This window comes from Muscardinus avellanarius (assembly GCF_963383645.1).
Source record: "Muscardinus avellanarius genome assembly, chromosome: 20".
In the NCBI taxonomy this organism is placed as follows: Eukaryota; Metazoa; Chordata; class Mammalia; order Rodentia; family Gliridae; genus Muscardinus; species Muscardinus avellanarius.
This window is the reverse complement of record NC_137806.1, coordinates 75,677-96,325: the sequence shown is the minus strand read 5'-3', so window position 1 is coordinate 96,325 and position 20,649 is coordinate 75,677. Positions and strand designations below refer to the sequence as shown.

Sequence of the window (20,649 nt, the reverse complement as noted above, 5' to 3'; positions counted from 1 at the left end):
ACTCCCAGACCTATTTTTATATTTTTATTTGGAAACAGGGTCTCTTAAGCCAGCGCGCTGGCTTCGAACCTGCGCGATCCTCCTGTCTCCGCCTCCTAAGCGCGGGGATTACAAGCGTGCGCCACCATGCCCGGCAGGAGTTTCTATTTTCTACAGAAATGGTAAATTAGGTAGTTTGGTATTGGGGGTGAAGGAAGTGTGTTCTAGGCAGAGAATACTAAGCCTGACTTGGTGTGCGATAAGATAGCCACCAGTGATTATTAGAGCGGGGAGTGATGAAAAATGAGGGGCAACAGAGGACATATTATGCAGGGCTCTCTCTCAGAAGTAAAGGATTTAGGCCTTTTCTTTGAGTAGGATTTTTTATCTTTGGAGGTTGAGTGACTAAATCTTCATTCATTAAAAGAGCAATTGGGCCAGACGTGGTGGTGCAGCCTTGTAATCCCCACGCTTGGGAGGCTGAGACAGGAGGATCGCACGGGTTTAAAGCTAGCCTCAGCTACTTAGTGAGACCCTGTTTCCAAGTAAAGTATTTTTTTAAAAAAAGCATTTGTCACTTTGGGAGATTATTGTATTAGTCAAAACTGAGACTAGTAACTTGGATTAAGGTGATAGCAATAAAAGCGGTGGGATTGTGGATGTATTTTGAAAATCAGTGATAAACTAGTGGTTTCCAAATAATTTATTGAGATTACCATCTCTCCCCTCATACCCACAACCCTGTTGCATTTATTTTGAAATAAAGTCTTGATAAGTTGCTGAGACTGTCTTCGAACCTACAAACGTGGATCCTTCTATCTCAGTCTGCCAAGTACTGGGATTACAGGTGTGTGCCACCAGGTTTGGCAGTTACTGCCCTTTTAAAGTGAATGAACAGAAAGATACAATGACAGATTTGCATACTGTTATGTATCTGTATTTTGTTTCAGCATTCTTTGGGAGGTGGTATCACCCAATTTGGGGATCTATGATCTAGATGTTAAGAATGACTCCTGAAAGTTTTATCGTAAACAGTTTCAGCAGAAATTGTCATTTCTTGGGATGAAGAACAGATTTGAGACATAGGAAGAATCAGGGTTTTGTTGTTGTTGTTGGGTATGGTGAGTAGGCAGATGAGTATGTAGAGTCTGGAGTTAAAGGCTGGGATTAGGGCTAGAGTCATTAGCATATAAATGGAATTTAAAACAATATAGATTCTACCTGGACTCTTCACAAAGTGAATAAAGAGTTTTCAGACTTTCTGTAAAGGCTAGAGAGTGGATATTTTTCACTTTGCAGTCATAAGTCTTGCAAAGACATCTGCTTCTAGACTTATGGTAGGGTTACATCCTGATAAACCCATTCTAAGATAAACAATAGTCGAAAATGCATGTAATACACAACATACTAAATTTCACAGCTTAGCAGCCACGGTACTCTGTAAACTATAGATCTTTATTTGGTGTGGCTGATGGATTTACATCTCGTTACCACTGCCAACTATCATGAGAGAGTGCCTACCTGTTGGTAGCCTTGGAAAAGGTTGAAATTTGGAGTGTAAATTCTCCTGGATGTATATTGCACACCGTGGTAAAACTGAAAAATTAAGTAGAACCAGTATTAGTTGGGGAGCATCTGTACTCTTACAGTGTAGTACAAAAGCAGCCATAGACAATATGGTAAATAAGTGGATTTGAACTGTGGGAAATTTGTCCTCATCGATTGCACATTGAGTTAATCTTTGTGTTACTGTGATGGTAAGAAGTTAGGGATGTGAGGAGAGACTAGTAAAGGAAACTGAAAAATGGCCAGCAGAATAAGAAAAGAACCCAGAGGGGGCTGAGACAAGATCATCCAAGGTTCACAGCCAGCCTCATCTACTTAGTCGAGGTCCTCCGCAACTTAGACCCTGTTTGAAAATAAAGAATAAAAAATAAGGTTGGAGGTGTAGCTTAGGGGTAGAATGCCCCCAGGTTAAGTCCTCAGTACTGCCTCCCAAAAAATAACCCTAGAGTTTTGTGGGAGCTAAGTGAAGAAAGTTTTGAGAATGTCTGATCACTTGTGTCTAAGTCTCCTGGTAGTGTTGGATTAATGTGAGAAGTGAGATTTAGTAACCTAGAGAATACTGATCTTGATGAGGCTAGTATCAGTGGATTTGAGGGAATGAAGGCCTGAGTGAAGTGGGTGTAAGAAATTAGGAGGCATCTGGGCATGGTAGCACACACCTATGGTCCCAGAACTTGGGAGGCTGAGATAGGATCACAGGTTGGAAGCCAGCCTCAGCAACTTTTAGCAAGGCCCTGTTTCAAAATATAAAATACAACAAATGGGAGTGTAGCTCAGAGGTAGGATGCCCCTCAGTTCAGTTCCCAGTACCACAAAAAGAAAACCATCAAAGAAGGCAAAGAAAGCTAATATAGCAAATGATGAGCAGTTTGCTATGAAAGGTGAATAGGGACTAAGACAATGGCTAGAGTAGAATATGGGTTAAAGATAAAAAATTATTCTTTTTTAAGGATGGGAACTACTACAGTGTATTGATAAAGTGGAAGAATTAATTTAGTAGAGAGAAAATTTGTAGGGGAGTAATGTCATTGGAGTAATATCATTGAGGTTTAGTGTAAAAGGTTGGCCTGGAGAATTAACAAGTTTATTCATAATGAGTAAAAAGACATTATAGTGTATGTACAGATGGGTTTTTGTAAACACTTTATTAGTGAATTTTAATTATATAGAATAGCAGGTTTTATTGTGATACATTCATATATACAGGTAGCATGGTTTGATTTATAGTTGGATAGATAACTGTAGTTCCATTTGTTTTTTTTAAGTTACATACGAAGGTTTGTTTGAGTTTGTAGTGGCTAAATGCATATCTCCTTTAATGTTTTCAAATTGCAGTTTTGAATCCTACCATTGTTCTGCAAACATTCCTTACAGGCCACCAATCCGAGTAGGTGAAGAAAGACCAGTTCTGCTCTTCTGCTTATGTCTTTTCTATGTCTGTTCTGGGGAGGCTTTTCTTTTACTGTATTTTAAGGTTTTTAAAACAATTTTAAAGAACTTTAGTTTGTGTTCTATTTTATAACATGAAATTAAGGAAGTCCTTTATCTACTATACTTTCTTAATCATGTGCCCTCTGACTCCTCTCTTCCGGAACTATTGTAATTTGGGTTCTTGATTTGAGTGTGTTATTTTCATGATTTTGACTTTTGGTTTTATCTTATCAAAATTTCAAGATTTTCTTTTGGCAGAATCTTAATAAAAAATGAGAAATTCACTTTTTAAATGGTGTTCCTTTTTCAGGGAATTAGCCAGCCAGGAACCATGATATGCAATATGTTGCAGATACTTAGGATGAAATTTTTTTCTAATAGATGTTCTTAAATTTCTTGCCCATTTTCTTAAGGGAATGACATTAAAATTTATTTTGAAATAGCAATCTATTTGACTTTTACAATAAATTTTTGTTCTGGTAAATGTTTTTATATAGAGTAGATGCTGAGTAATATAGTGAGTTTTTAAGAAAACACATCTAGGAGGTAAAGGTAACAAAACAAAATTTCATAAAGTTGAGAGTAAGGCATTTCATTTCATGTCTTAATTGAAGAGGTTAGATAATTGGGTTTTGGATATCCTTTAGCTGAGTGTCAGATGTCATAGAGGTACATTAATGCCAGCGTGACATAATAAAAGTAACGAGTTAACATTGGAATAGTGACTCTAGCCCATTCTTGTTTTCCACTTATTGGGATTCCACTAGGGGTTGTTTTTAAAAAATTATTTTTTTTCTATTTTCTGATCTGTAAGAAAAAAAATCACTTCTAAAAACTTTCAGGATTGAAGGAATTAATGTGTTCAAAATTTGTAGTAATTCTTAGCATGTACGAGCCAATCACATTTTTTTTCAAGTAATTTGATTTTATTTTTATTGTACTTGGAATGTGGAGTTGCAAAGTACTTAGTATCTGTCATTCTGTAATTTTGGTTTATTTATTTATTTTATTTTTTGGTGGTACTGGGGTTCCTGGAAGCCCTTCTACCTCTGGGCTACATTCCCAGACCTATTTTTTATTTTGAAACAGGGTCTCACTAAGTGGTGGAGTGCCTCACTTTGCTAAGTAGCTGAGGCTCTTCATGAACTGCGATCCTTTGGTCTGAGCCTCCCGAATGCTGGGATTACAAGCATAGACCATCATGCCCGGCTTCCCCAAGCCCTTTTTATTTTAAAACAGGGTCTTAAGCCAGGCATGTTGGCGCACACTTGTAATCCCTGCACTTGTGAGGCGGAGACAGGAGGGTCGCGCAGGTTCGAAGCCAGCCGCACTGGCTTAAGACACCCTGTTTCCAAATAAAAATATATAAAAAATAGGTCTGATAGTGTAGCCCGGACGTAGAAGGGCTTCCAGGAACCCCAGTACCACCAAAAAATAAAAAAAATTTAAAAAATAAAACTGGGTCTTGTTAAATTGCTGAGGTTTGCCTTGTTTGAACTTGTGGTTCTCCTGTTTCAGCCTCCAAAAATACTGGGATTATAAGCGTGGGCCAAATGTCTGGTTCTAACCTTGAATGATTACTGTTTTTGTTGTAATTATTATCGTTGCTATTTGTGGTGTTGGGGGTTCAGCCTCAGGGCAGTCTACCTCTGAGCTACACCCCTAGTCCTATTTTAATTTTTGTTGTTTTTGAAACAAAATCTCACTAAGTTGCTCAGGGCTTCAGTAAGTTGGCTGAGGCTGGCTGGCTCCAAACCTGCCATTCTCTGTCTCAGCCTCCTATGTGCTGAGATTACAGGCATGTTCCACCATACTCAGCTTTTAATTTCTTAATGTTGGTTTAAATATGCATCATTATCTTACTGATCCACTTCTGATCCTCTGTTTCTTGGGCATATTTTAAAGTAGTGAGCTTTTTATTGGTTATGTACAGAGAACATAGAGGGCACCAGACCATTCTATAAACAGTTTTCTTTCATTTGTTTCATTGGGTCAAACATTAGTGAATCTGTCTCTTCTTAATAGCATATATAGTTAACATTCTTTGTGCATTGACTAATCCCTGGATTTATGACTTTAATTCTGAGTCCTTTGTAATGTTCAAGTATCATTTATGGTTTATTCTTTGGATATGTTATCATCCAGAAGTAATCTTTTCCATAATTTTGGATTCTGAGTTATGTAGAAATATCAAACTTATGTTTTTACCCTGGAATTTCACAAATTGACCATGAGATGAAATCAGAAATTAATGTGGACTTTTAAAATAAAATAGGCTTTATAAGCATTTTGTGCTATGGCACTTTTGGATATGATTAAGAAATTATCACCCCTGTAACCCCAGTCTTGAAGAGGTATGCATGATCACTTTGCTCTTCTACCTCTTATCTGTACAAGAAAGTATAAAACTCCAATGCAAAACCCTCTCCTGCTTTGTAAGGTCATGCAAATTATAGCTTTTATTATTAGAGCTTTAATTTTGTTTAGCTTGCTCACTGTTGTCATATTATTTGGGGACACCTTTGACCTACCTTCGGTTCTTACTACCTTCAGTTTCTAAGTGTGTCCTGGCTGGAATCCAAAGAGCTACCTTATACTTTACTTTCCATAAAGCCTCTTTTATTTTGATTTGAATTTTACGTAACAAGGTTTATTCATAACTTTTACTTAAAACACTTAATCTTCATCCATTGCCTTTTTAAAGGTGATGGTGTTTCATTTTTGTTAATAGTCTAGATAAATTCTATAGAATTGGAATCCTTATCAGAAACCTCCTGACTCTGAAAAATTAGGGTTTTGTTTGTTTTTTGTGGTACTGGGATTCCTGGAAATCCTTTTACCTCCGGGCTACACTCCCAGACCTATTTTTATATTATTTTTATTTGGAAATGGGGTCTCTTAAGCCAGCAAGGCTGACTTTGAACCTGCACAATCCTCCTGTCTCTGCCTCCCAAGCACGGGGACTACAAGCGTGCGCCACCACGCCCGGCTTGAGTTTCTTTTTAATAGCTGATTTAGTTAAATTCTTAAGCTAATGTGTCTTGATGCTTATGTGTTTTGATTACTATGCCTTGCCCTCTCATAACGCATATTATAGACCTAAAAGCTAACTGATAGATTTTCTATGAGGCTGGTAGAAAATTTACCATTTCTTCAGAGGTAAGAGCTTATTAATTGAAATGCTAGTTGAATTTTCATTGCTAATTATCACTACAGTGAGCAGATTCTTGGACCTTAAACCGTGAGAGGTCTCTGGACCTCATCCATAAGTCCACAGGGTGTTTTACCTGTTATTTTCTTTTGCCTTTTTCTTTTGCCTGTTTTATTTCATAGATTTTAGCATGGGTAGTTTTGTTCAAGAATGTGTGCAAATAAATACCAGAAGAGGACATCTAGCCCGGGCTTCTTTAAAAAAGATTACCCTGGAGTTCATTTTAGTCATTAACATTTCCTTGCCTCTCTTATTGTTGATACTATCTTATGGAGTTTCCCATGGAAATAGCAGCTCATCGAGTAAGAGTATAATTGAAATTCTAGTACTCTACTAGTTCTATTTCTTTCATATTCAGGCTATAATTTTTCTTTACTTTTTTGCGGGTCTGGGGATGGAACCCAGGGGCATTTGACCTCCGAGCTATACCCCCTGCCCTATTTTTTTGTTCTTTTTTTTTTTTTTAAACTGGGTCTCACTGAGTTGCAGGTGGCCTCACTAAGTAGCTGAGGCTATCCCTGAACCATGATCCTCCGGTCCACTCTCAGCCTCCCGAATGCTGGGATTACAAGAGTGTGCCACAATGCCCGGTGTAATTTTTATTACTATGCATTTGTGGATCCTAAGATCACCACATACCTATGTTCAGTGATTCTCTGAACAGTGACTATGATTTACTACAGTAAGAAGGTAGAAAGAAAATGAGCAATGGTAAAAGGCACACGAGGCAAAATCCAGGGGCAGGTTTCCAAGAGTCACCAGTATCCTGGGATAAAGAATACACTTCATTCTTTGAGCAAATGTTTTCTATCAGTGAAGTTCAGGGCTTTTAAATTGGATTTGTCTTAGTTTTCTAGATACCCTCTTCCTAAAAGCTCTGACTCCTGTCAGGAAAGCAAGTGTTTAACACAGACTATATTTTAAACACAAAAAGCTTAAGAGAGCTTCCAGAATTGTGCCAGCTCTCCTGAAATCCAGGTTCCCATGTGCCCAACAAAGGCAAACTAAGCAACTATGCCTTTGTAAAGGTAACATTTTCTGTGTCTGCTCTGTTAACTTTTCTGTACACTGGAGCTTATTTATGATGGATTTCTTTCTTTCTTTCCTTTTTTTTTTTTTTTTTTTTGGTACTAATTAAGGATTGAACCTAGGACATTCTTCTTCCAAGTTACAACCTTAACCCTTTTTATTTGGAAACGGGCAGGTGCTGAGGCCGGCCTTGAACCTCTAATCCTCCTGAATTACTGGGATTACAGGTGTGCATCACCATACCCAGCTGGATTTCTTTATTGTGTCCATTCTTAAAGCATTATTGAAGGGTTTTGTTGTTGTTGCTTACTGTATCAAAAGTTTTTTTGAGTGTTTTACATAGAATAAGTAGATGAAGAAATCATGAGGCTTCTCCAGCATCAAGCTTCTTAAGAAATTACTTGTTATACCATCTACATTGTCTTTAAGTAACAAGTTCTGTACTTTAATAACCTGTTTTTACTTTTTGTGGCATCAGTATCATTTTTAGGTATTTGAATATACCTTTAGCTCCCCTTATAAGATGGTTCTTACCCAGGGTTAAATCTTGGCCATTGCCATTTTTCTTGCCATCCTCATAGCTACAAGTTCCTAACAGATGTTTATCACAAAAAGCCCATCTAAGTGGTTTTCTTCTGAATTACAGTTCCTATAGATCTGCTATTTCCACTTGAATGTGAAACCTTGTAATTATTGCCATATCTCTCAGTTCACTTTTTTTTTAATTCATTTTGTTTTTGCTGTTGATTGAAGTCGTTCTTTTTCATTTCTACTCTTACTATCAGTCTAATTGATGGCCCACTGAACAATTTAAATTTACTTTCCTTTACCTTCAGTCTTAGAGCATTTAAACAGTGAGTAGTTTATGTAAGTTAGGCTTTTATACTTTGTCTTTTCTTAATACCCTGGTGGTTGGATGAAATTAGAGTTGGTCTTGTTAGGAGACATTTGATGATGTCATCTTTACCATCTCGAATGGATGTCTCTCTCTCTCTCTCTTTTTTTTTTTTTTTTCCTCTTTTCTCGTGGTACTGGGGTTCCTGGAAGCCCTTCTACCTCCGGGCTACACTCCCAGGCCTATTTTATACTATTTTATTTGGAAACAGGGTCTCTTAAGCCAGCACAGCTGGCTTCAAACCTGCACTATCCTCCTTTCTCCGCCTCTCAAGCATGGGGATTATAAGTGTGCGCCACCACGCCTGGCAGATGTCTCTTTCTTGAGACTTTTAAACATTTTGAAAAGTTGAGATGCTGGTTCATTTTTTTTTTTTTTTTTTAATGGCAAGACTCTTAAAAAGTTGTTTAGAATTACTTGAGAAATGGAAATATGACTAAAAATAATGATAAAAGTGACTTACTTGAATTTTTGTGTTTTTTCTTGGTATACATTGTGTATTTTGTTTTTCTCCAATAAAAGATTTTTTTTTTTTTTTATGCTACTGGGAATTGAACATGGGCATTCTACCTGCAAACTATACCCCCACCCCTTTGTGTTTTTAATTTTGAAACACAGTCTCACTAAGTTGCCAAGGCTGGCTTTGAACCTGCTGTTCTCCTGTCTCAGCCTCCCAAAAATGTAATTACAGGCATGTGTCATCACCCAGCTCTAAAGAACTTTAAAAATATGCTAGGTAAAATATATTTTGATGATGTAGTTATATAAACATTGTTTCAAATGTTGTCAGCTGTGTAATATGTTTTTAAGCCACATCTATAGTGGGTAATATTTTACATAGCATACATACATAAACAGTATGAATTATTTATATTTCTGATGCTCATGTAAAATGTTGGATTTGAAGATACACAATGGTGGTGTAGTATAAAAACCAAATAAAATACAATTCTTATTTAATTTGTTCTTTATTTTTTTAGGGACCAGTTACTCTCCCCAAGAAAATTCACACAACCACAGTGCTCTTCATAGTTCAAATTCACATACTTCTAATCCAAGCAATAATCCAAGCAAAACTTCAGATATAGTAAGTACAAATATACCAAAAATTTTTTTTTAATTACTGGGGAAAACCCTATAGCAAATTGTCTTTGATCTATTGTCTTTTTGTTTTATTTTTTTAATTTTTGTGGTACTGGGAATGGAACCCAGAAGCATTCTGCCTTTGAGCTACACCCCCAGTCCTATTTTATTTCTTATTTCAAAACCAGGTTTTGCTAGGTTGATGAGAGTCTCACTGCTTGCTGAGGCTTCTCTTGAGCCTGTATCCTCCTGTCGATGGGGAACTTGAAAGAGATATTCAGTAAAATCATATCAATTTGCAATTGAAAAAATTACCTCAGGTAACTCTGTGGAAAATAAATAATTAAAAGGAAGACTGCCAAAGTTCAGGCAATAGATTTTGCCTTTGATATTTGGGTGATTATCATACCTAATTAATTGATGTCAAAAAACTTTCAGATTTTATTATTCATTCATTTTTGAGGCAGTGTGGATGCCACATTTTTACAGAGAATTGGGTCATGAAGGATAATATTTGAGAATCAGAATGAGTCTACAATAGTTTGGAGGGTGTGTTTTGTTTTGCTTTGTTGTACTGGGTCTTGAACCCAAGGACATTCTACCTGCAAGCTACATCCCAGTGCCCCCATCTCTCAATTTTTTATTTTTATTTTTTACTCTTTTTGGTGGTGCCGGGGACAGAACCTAGGGGTGTTCTACCTTCAAGCTACACCCCCATCCCTTTTTTTTTTTCTTTTTTTTTTTTTTTTTTGGCGGGTCTGTTGATGGGACCCAGGGGCATTCAACCTCCTGAGCTACACCTTATGCCCAATTTGTATTCTTTATTTTGAAACAGGGTCTCACTGAATTGCAAAGGGTCTCACCAAGTAGCTGAGGCTGTCTGTGAACTGTGATCCTCTTATATCAGCCTCCCAAGTGCTAGGATTAAAATTGTGGGCCACCCTGCCCAGCCCCACCTTTAATTTTGAAACAGGGTCTCAGTGACCCTGGTTCTGGAGGTTGGGGTGATAGTAAAGTAGCCATGCAATGAAAACTGGAACCAGCTGTGGCTGCCAGGTTTCAAATAGGAAGCCAGCTGGCTAAAAGAAATGTGGCTTGCATTTTCCCAGCCCCAGCCACCACAGAGCTGACAATAAGAAGGTAGGATTGCGGCCGACACATTTACTGGGGCTTAAGATTTTAGAAGGAATCTCCCTCTTTTCCTATACATTAGGCCATTAATTTACAAAGCAACATTAACCTAAAGTTTCATTTATCCTTTAAAATTTAGAAATAGTATTTGTCTGTCTTTTGGACAGTGGCAGCTCATGTAGCTTTTACTTTGTGTGAAAATCCCATATTTCCAATAAAAAATTAAAAAAAAAAGAAAATCCCATATTTAGGGAAACAGTTTGGGGAAAGCACTGGGATTGAAGGGACACGCTCCCTTTGAGCTATACATCCAGCCTTATTTTTTATTTTGAAACTGGTCTCCCTAAGTTGTTGAGGCTGGTCTCGAACCTGTGTTCCTCCAGTCTTAGGTTCCCTGGGGGGGTGGGGGTAAATATTTTGTTTGGATTATTATATTCGTGAAATCAGAAAGAATAAATAATGGGTATCAGATAAGCTTGACATATCCATACTTTGTGGAATGCCAGGGAATTTCATTATGAGTAGAAACTGAAAACTTTACCAGAATGAACTGAAAAATCTCCTTGAAAATTACCAGCAGTATTATTTAGTTATCAACACAACTTTTCAGTATGTAGATGCATTTTAATTTTTCATGAAGCTAACTGTTGGAAGTTGAGTTAAAGTTACTTATTTTTTTTCATTAATAAGAGATTATCAGGCCGGGCGTGGTGGCGCATGCTTGTAATCCCCGTGCTTGGGAGGCAGAGACAGGAGGATCTCGCTGGTTTGGAGCCAGCTGTGCTGGCTTAAGAGACCCTGTTTCCAAATAAAAAAGTATAAAATAGGTCTGGGAGTGTAGCCTGGAGATAGAAGGGTTTCCAGGAATCCCAGTACCACCAAAAAAAAAAAAAAAAGATCCGCTACATGTTAACATATATAACATTTTAATGAAAAGTGTTTTCTAGAACAAACGACAGATATCATTTTTTAAATGCCTGACTCAGTAGGAAAATGCTTAGAAATTTATATTTGTTCCTTTATCTGATGTTTTGTGTTATCAGATGACCTAAATAGCCCCTGGGTAAATACGACCAAATATTTTCGTGTGTGTGTGTGTGTGTGTGTGTGTGTGTGTGTGTGTGTGTATAGTATTACAGTCATACACCATTACTTGTAAGAGAAAGCAGAAGAAAAGGGCAAAATAATGTTAGTAATATAAAAAGAGTTTCAGTTTTGTGAAAGGCTCTCAGGTTTCCCTGGGGTTTTTGGTATAATACTTGAAGAATAGCTTTAGAACAAATGTTGCCTACCATCCTAAGTCTAATTTAGAAAACTTTTTAAAGTGTATACAGACCTTTTGTTTTAAGTTTTGTTCTAATTTTAGGTCTTATTTTTGTAAATCAAGAAATTAGATATCTTACCATTGTGCATCAGCGTTTTAAAAAATCAGCCAGTTATTTGGGTTACAGGGTAGTTATTTTTCCTTAACTCCTTGAGAATGGGAAATAGGGTAGAGAAGATAGGCTATAGTTATTGGTATGCAATTGTAATGCTGTATCCTGAAACATATTTTGTCAGGTGTGATATTAGCTTGGAACAAATCTAGGATTTGATAGTAGTGTAACAGACCTCTTCAAGGTTCTGGTTTGTGAACTTTCAACTGTCTGAGAGATTATATGTGAAGATAGTTATTTAGTTTAACTGGTTCTACCCCCAAACACATGCACACACACACATACACACACATCTTAAAACAAAACTTCTGATTTAAAAAAGAGCTGGGTGAATATGCTTATGCAAACTCCTTATTTCCTTCAGGACAAGTGACAGTTTTCAAAGCATTGCATTGCTTTGAAGAGTACTGGGTTGTAACACAACAGGCTGTTCTATTATATTGTAGTGTCCTTTGCTAGCCTCAGATCTCATTCTGCCTTTCTAACCAGTCTAATAACCACTTGCCAAGCAAACCAAGTCTTCCTGATTATATCCACAAAAGAGATAATTTTGCATAATTTAGATACAGGTGATAAATATTTTCAGAATTTGATCCTAAAGCTTGGTTGTAGCTTACCTTGGAAAGCTGAGAAATTGAGAAATAATTCTCCACTGGTTTTAAAGGTCTAGACACACAGGGCTGGCTGATGTTCAGTACTCTCATTATTTTAAAATGTGAACCTGAGAGTGTAAGCATATAGCAACTTCCCACAGAATTAATGAGGGTATTTCCAGAGTTTGTGTTGAATTAGTAGAGAAAGTCATCATTTGGAAACTCAGGTTTTTGAGCACTTTAGATACCACTGTTATCTGTATTTTGACCTGTGGATAACTCTTAAACTTTCTCAGGTTTTTTTCCTAAATGATAAGTTAAAGCTGCATGGAGACAAGGCAGTGAATGAGTTAATATCCTTAAGCTTTAGAATTGTGTCCCTCTTTCCGGGTGTGGTGGTGCAAGCTTGTAATCCCAGCATTTGGGAGTCTGAGACCAGAGGATTGTGGTTTACAGACAGCCTCAGCTACTTAGTGAGGCGCTCTGCAACCTAGTGAGACCCTGTTTCAAACTAAAAAATGAAAAATAGGGCAGGAGGTAAAGCTCGAGGTCGAATGCCCCTGGGTTTCATCTCCAGACCCCCCCACACACACACACACACACAAATTGTGTCCCTCTGCACTGTTAGCCAAAATAGGATACCATAGTTTCATTTTAAGCTCAAGCTCCTCTGGAAAAAAATAGTTAATGAATTCAACTAGAATAACAGTTAAAATTTTGCCACATTTCCTGGGGCCAGCATAGACATTTAAATGTTTTATTTTTAGAGATTAGCTCCATGAAACCGGACCTTTCAGATTTTTCTAATTTTTTAATGATTTTACATTGCCTATAAAATAGCTGTAAGACTGTTTTTGAGACTCTTTGAAAGATCAGTTATAGTTATTGCAAAATGAATGATATGGCGTGTCCTGTGTGGGATAAAGTTCTAATTAATGTCTTTGTGGATTTTGAAGGTGAAGCAAGTTTATGGCTTTTGCTTTCTGTTTAATAATTTCTGAAGTCAAGATATTATTAAATTCACACTTTTCTTCCTGTGCTTAATAACACATTTATTAATCTATTTGAGTCTGATACTTTAAATGGTTTTGTTATCATTGGAAGTTTTCATCCACTGGCAGTTATTTTCTAGATCAGGGTAAATTCATCTTATCAATCTTTTCCTATATGTATGCTTTAGGAACTGTTGACATTTTAAGTATTTTATATGAAATAATACTAACATTTTCTAATTTTAAAAAAATTTATTTTTAAGCCTTATGATTCTGCAGATGACTGGTCTGAGCACATTAGCTCTTCTGGGAAAAAATATTACTACAATTGTCGAACAGAAGTGTCACAGTGGGAAAAACCAAAAGAATGGCTTGAAAGGTATCTGTTTTAATCTAATTAAATAATATTTTTATTAACAGATTATCAAGGGGCATTGAGCATTCTAATTTTTTTTAGGTTTTTTCTGTCCTTCTCCCCCCCGCCCCCAGTACTTAGGGATACCTGCAAGCTACACCCCCGCAGCTCTACTTTTTCTTTATTTTGAAACAGGGCTTAAATTACAGAGGACCTCACTAAGTAGCTGAGGCTGGCTGCAAACCTGTGATCCTTCTGTTCCAGCCTCGCAAGTGCTGGGATTATAAGCATGTGTCACCATGCGTGGCTAATTTTAGCTTCTTTAAAACTACCACTTTCCTTATTAATTTCAGTGATTGGCAAATTATCTTTGTTTACCATATTTTCTCTGCTTAAAGTAAATCTATGATAGATGGGCAACTGTGGGAGCCTTGAAGCCGTCCATATATTTAATAAATATTTATCTGCATTTATGTATCTTATAGTTTATAATAGAAGTTTTATGATTTTTATATCATTACATTTTTAAAACCATATACAGAACTAATATATTGTAGAGTTATTGTTTTGTGGGATTAGTAGTATGAATAATTGGTATATTCACCATCAGAAACATGAATACTTATTTTTGTTGTTGTTGTTGTTGTTGTTTTTTGCTACATACCATCTTTCATACCAGTTAAGTTATAGTGATGTTCAGTTCCTTTGTTTTCTGTACACCATTTTGTTCAAAAAATTATATACACTCAAGTCCTCAATGTGGTTTTTATGAGTGTATTTTTATTCTTTTAGAGAACAGAGACAAAAAGAAGCAAATAAGGTGGCAGTTAATAGCTTCCCAAAAGATAGGGATTACCGAAGAGAGGTGATTCAAGCAACAGCCACTAGTGGATTTGCCAGTGGAAGTGAGTATTCATTTTTTTTTCTTTGAAACAGTATGTTTGGTTGATTCCTATCATTTGTTTACTTTGCAAAATTATATGTTGACATCTACATGTGTTGATTAAAATAGAGACATACATGACTTCTTTAATGTTGGATCTGACTCAGTTTCTGAAAAGGAAAGGATATGCAGAATAGTGCACATGTATATTTCTCACTACTCATAATGGCTATAATGCAGTTGAATTGGTAAACGAGTAGGAGAGGTACCCTTCTCTCCATAGTTGTGTCTTGTTTTCGCACTGGGTACGGTGAGAAAACTCTCTGGGTTTCCTCTAATAATTGAATCATAGCCACACACAGTGATGCCAAAGCATGCACTTTTTGTGTTGTTAGGGTGAAACTTGTTTAATCTCTATGTTGATTGATTTTTTTTTTTTTTCCCAGGTCTGGGGATGGAACCCAGGGGCATTTGACCTCTGAGCTACACCCCCTGCCCTATTTTTTATTCTTTATTTTGAAACCAGGTCTCACTGAGTTGCAGAGGGCCTCACTAAGTAGCTGAGGCTGTCCGCGAACTGCGATCCTCAGGTCTCAGCCTCCCAAATGCTGGGATTACAAGCATGTGCCACCACGCCCGGCTTGATGGTTTTCTGATTTAAGCTTTCTTAGCTTCTCTATGCAAGCATTCTGTTACTCATTTTCAGTACAGTGTTCAATAAATTTCATGAACTACTCACCACTTAATTATAAAATAAACTTTGTGTCATATGTGGTGGCACACACTTGTAATCCCAGCATTTGGAAGGCTGAAGGCAGGAGGATCACGGTTCCCGTTAGTAGCCTCAGCTACTAATTAGTGAGCCCCTTTGCAACTCAGTGAGATCCTGTTTCAGAATAAAGAATAAAAAATAGGGATGGGGGTTTAGCTTGAAGATAGAATGCCCCTGGGTTCCATTCCCAGTACCACAAAAAAAATAAACTTTGTGTTAGATGATTTTACCCAAATGCAGGTTAGTTAATTAATTGTATTGAGCATATATAAGGGTAGGTAAGGCTTAACTGAATTTTTTTTTTCCAGTAATGGGGATGGAACCCAGGGGCATTTTACCTCCTAGCTACACCCCAGCTCTGTTTTTTATTTATTCTTCGTTTTGAAACAGGGTCTCACTGAGTTGCAGAGAGCCTCACTAAGTAGCTGAGGCTGGCCGTGAACTGCGATCCTCCTGTCTCAGCCTCCCAAATGCTGGGATTACAAGTGTGCACCACCACGCCCAGATTTGCTGATTTTTTTTATTAGGTTATGTGTATTAAATATATTTTCAACATGTATTTCCAACTTAAAATATGTTTATTGGGACTTAATCTTTCTAAGTTAAAGAGCATGTGTATTTGGGCTTTACCATGACTATAAATTTACAGTACAGCTCTGTACTGGTATCCGAAAACAATTATTGAGATGCTTACCAGAAACTATTTCAGAACCTTTTGTTTTAAGGTGTTCTTCATACCTTAACGATTTTCGAGGCCAAAGTGTGCCTAAGTGGCACAGTTTGGGTATCTTTTTTTTTTTTTTTTTAATTCTCCATATTTAACGTTTTAGTAAAGCTTTTTGGTTGTTTCCCTTTCCTCAAATAAATAAAATTTAAGACAATATGTTTTAGGAATTCTCAGTCAGTCATAAATTGCTAGATACTTGAATACTGTTTCTGTAAATTGGCTTTGAGCAAACAATTAAAAATTTGATAGAAGAAGTTTTCCTCTTGAAGTAAATAATGTTTAGCTTATGGCCCTGAGCATATAGAAGTAGGGGAGTATAGGAGAGGCATCACAGATGGATAGTTAAATAGCCTTTTTTAGAAAATAAAGATAAGGTTGGGAGATACCCTGTATTGTACTAGCTCAATATAGCCTAGAGTTAGTCAGCACTGGATTAGGCCAGTTTTCTCCATTTGGACTAATGACTTTTAAAGAGGAAAAAGAACAAAGTCTAGCATGTCTCCAATAATCTATCCAAAATGACCTCTTATTTAAGTCACCCTTACCTAGGGCCAGAGTAAGTAAAGAGAAACTAGAGAATTGGATTTAGGAAAGTTGATGGGAAGGAGAATGTGTTTGGGGGGAGAAGTTGTGTGTTGGTGTCTGTGTTTTTCAATTGTATGTCTATATAAAACCAAAGTTTAAATAGTTTTTAAAAATGTGTTCACTAATTCAAAAATAAGGCATGTTAATTTTTAAAAATTAGAATCTTTGATTGCTAAACATTTTTTATTTTGGTGACCCTGGACTATTGAGATTGATGCTTTTTATTCTGTATGCATATATAAATATGTATAGAACATAGAACCTGCATACACGTAAAATGGATTGTCTACTACCAGTTTTAACCTATTCTTCGGTTAAATGATATTTCAGAGGCATATTTCCATGCCAGTCTATAATTGTAAATTTTGTTGTTTGGATGTGCCTTCATTTATAAATAACCCACTATTCATGGATACTCAGGTGGTTTTCAGCTTTTTCCTACCATAAACAAGATGTGATTCATATTTGCCTGCTTTTATAAAGCTGAATTCCTAGATGTGCGAGTGATGAGTAATGTGTTGACTGTTTTGAAATGTACTAATCTCTCCGTTTTGAATGTTTAGGTAATGTTTGAGGAATGACTTTATTGGTCAGCTGAGCTATATACATTATTGTACTAATAAAATCAGTTAGTGCTATTTAATATGGTCTATCCAAAAAATGTTAGCAGCTTTCCTGTAGGCCTAGTAGTTGGTGTGCCTGCAGGGTAAGATTTTTATATGTAAAGAGCTAATGTGCTCTGTGACCTGGTACTGAAAATCATAAGAATTTTAATTTGGTATTATAGTGCTGGATTAATTTTTCTCATCCCTGCCTTACAGGGTGATTGCTCTTAGTTGAAAGAAACCTTACCTGGGATTTCTCGTAGTAAAAATTAGGGTTAGGTAATTCTTTGTTGTGGGAGACTGTCTTGGATTGTAGGTTGTTGAGCACCATACCTACTAGGTGCCAGCAGCATACCTCTCGTCATAACGTGCAAAAATATCTTGGGGAGGGTGTGTATGGTAGGGTCGCTTTTTTAACTGTTCAATCTAGAACTGTAATCAAAGCTATTGTAGTTTCAACCTCCAAGTTCTGTAATGATGCTAATTAGCTCCCTTTTCACATATAAATATTTGAAGTATCATTTTCAAATTTTCATCTGGGCACATTTACTTGATGTAGTTTGTATCCATACAGAACTAAATGAATGGGAGTTTTCTCAGTTAAGGAAATTAGAGTTCTAGGTAGTCAAGTGTTAATGTTGAGCATGATATTATTCCTGTTACATCTGTCCTTAATGTTTTCTATTGTTTAAGTATTCTTTTTGCATGAAGGAACTAGAATGAGATTCCAAAAGTCGTATGTCATCATGCAACTGATAGTTTGTATTCTGATGTAATAGTTCAATCTATTTTTGATCTTTTTTCTAAGATAATGTACCATATAATGTATAACCCCAAGTTCATTGTCAAAAGATTCTGTGTCTTTTTATACGATGGTAGTTTTTTGGCAGTACTCCAGTACTGTTTGTTGAGGTATTACATGTGATAGTTGTGTACAGTCAACCTTAGAGTTTAAGAGTACTTTCAACTCTAAGAGTACTTTCAAACTCTAAGTCAAGACTTAGAGTTTAAGAGTACTTTCTTCTTTGTTGTCTTTGCTTTTAAGTTAGAGGACCTATGAATCTCAGGCTGTTTCATTATTAAGGGTTACTTTCTTTGGTTACTTAGATTGGAATACTACAGTTCAAGTTAAAGACTTTGATAAGTAATAAACTGATCAATGTGATGGTTGAAGTTTTCATTCATGCTGTTTTATGAAAGCATATTGCTGGAATTTAAGTTTTTAATAGAATTTAACTGTTTTTGTGCTTCTGAGTTTAAAATATATTTTTGTGCTTTTAAATTTAAAGAAGGTGTGTTTTATATATAACTGATTGTCAATTTCATGCTGAGGATGGAGGGCATGTATGTCATTTAAATCCCAGGGTAAGCCGGGCGTGGTGGCGCACGCTTGTAATCCCAGCATTCGGGAGGCTGAGACCTGGAGGATCGCGGTTTGCGGACAGCCTCAGCTACTTAGTGAGGCCCTCTGCAACTCAGTGAGACCCGGTTTCAAAAATAAAGAAAAAAAAATAGGGCAGGGGGTGTGGCTCAGAGGTCAAATGCCCCTGGGTTCCATCCCCAGACCTGCAATAAATAAATAAATAAATAAATAAATAAATAAATAAATAAATAAATAAATCAATCAATCCCAGGGTAAATAGTTTGGAGCCCACATTCAATTATGTTAGTTTTCAGAGAAATCAGACTAAAAACATTACTGTTCCTTTGCAGTTGGGCCACAGTGAATGATGCAGGCAGTTATTAGAATCTGATTGATATCATTAAAGAATGAGACTTTTACTTTTTTAAAACCATAAATTTTTTTGAGTACGATGGTATAACTCCACTTACTGGTTTTTCAAAAACGTTTTGTTTGAACTACAGCATGTTTCTAAAAAAAACCCTAAGAAACTATTAGCCCACTTTGAAATCTGAGTATAGGTTAATGTTTAAAGTTGTTAAATTCCTTGTACTCCAATATTTGAATATTTGTATGCCAGTGATAAAACTGCAGTCACTTAACTGGGCTTGCAGTCTTATAAAAAGATATGTATATATAAAGTACAAGTATGTTGCTCAATTAGCTGATGTTAAAGACAGGATTCTAACGTAATCTTTTTTCTTCCCCCCTCTGTCATTCTTACATCTTTTTTCCAACTGTGAACTAAAGTGGAAGACAAGCATTCCAGTGATGCCAGTAGTTTGCTCCCACAGAATATTTTGTCTCAAACAAGCAGACACAATGACAGAGACTACAGACTGCCAAGAGCAGAGACGCACAGTAGTTCTACGCCAGTACAGCACCCCATCAAACCAGTGGTTCATCCAACTGCTACCCCAAGCACTGTTCCTTCTAGTCCATTTACGCTACAGTCTGATCACCAGCCAAAGAAATCATTTGATGCTAATGGAGCATCTACTTTATCAAAACTGCCTACACCCACATCTTCTGTCCCTGCACAGAAAACAGAAAGAAAAGGTATGCCATTATTACTAGATGCTGCACGTTGAACTATAGTTTCTGATGAAGTACATTTTTTTCTTTTGACTTAAATAAGACTCTTAATTATAAATCTTTTTAAGTCTTTTAGAATGTTACTGCATAGACTTAGATGTAGTTAGGAATTAGTCATATTTCGCTTTTTCTTTTCATTTATGATTGTGAAAATTCAAAACTGATTTTTGCCTTTGACCCTGACATTAAGTGCTTACATATAACATTTGGCAATGGTTTAAATAACTTCAAAGTCAATGACTGTCCTTCATAGTTGCATAAAATATTTTTTCAGTTTTTGTGATAATTATCTTGATAGCATAGTTGAGAAATTGTCAGCTTTTTCTTAATAAATTTGATGTGAATATAAACAAAATTTCACAAAAACGTGCAATTATTGAATTCAGTTTGAATTATAAACAAAATTTCACAAAAACGTGCAATTATTGAATTCAGTTTGAATTAGAAAACTAAATTTTAAGGGCCCACAAGATAAGGATTGTTAATGTCTGAATTAGACCCTAAGGAATAGAAATAAACATTGTAACACAAATTGTGTTAAGACTCAATGTTAATAACAGAATGTTAAAAAAAGAAATGTCAGCAGCTACTTGGAAGGTGACACACAACATAAACAAGTGTGATAAGTGTATTGGCATTGGCCTTTCCCACTTCCAAACCTATGCTATAACCATGTTTTTTAAGAGTCAAAAGAAATTAAAAAGCAAATTGAATAAACAAATTATTTTTTGTAGGTGAGCCTGCTAGTGGACCATTAGCATGTGTCGTGTTTTTTAATGACCTGTGGATTTAAGAGACGACGAATCTTTAAGTCAGATCTGTTGCTCGCTTTTGTTACTTCATGTGGATTTGAGTTTTTGATAAATGAACCAAATAATT

At 36.3% G+C, this 20,649-nt stretch overlaps 1 protein-coding gene across 3 annotated transcripts in view; it reads left to right on the top strand.

Annotated features, from left to right (window-relative positions):
• The window catches only part of WAC (WW domain containing adaptor with coiled-coil), a gene marked incomplete at both ends in the record, with an annotated part of 63,677 nt that overhangs the window by 22,420 nt on the left and 20,608 nt on the right, over positions 1-20,649 (top strand). For 2 of the 3 annotated variants that reach the window (XM_080716922.1, XM_080716921.1), the window contains 4 exons: positions 9,092-9,198; positions 13,610-13,725; positions 14,494-14,606; positions 19,426-19,734. In XM_080716922.1, the coding sequence (XP_080573048.1) occupies positions 9,092-9,198; positions 13,610-13,725; positions 14,494-14,606; positions 19,426-19,734 (645 nt within the window). The remainder of the gene's footprint in view (positions 1-9,091; positions 9,199-13,609; positions 13,726-14,493; positions 14,607-19,425; positions 19,735-20,649) is intronic. The other variant, XM_080716923.1, reaches the window with a different exon arrangement.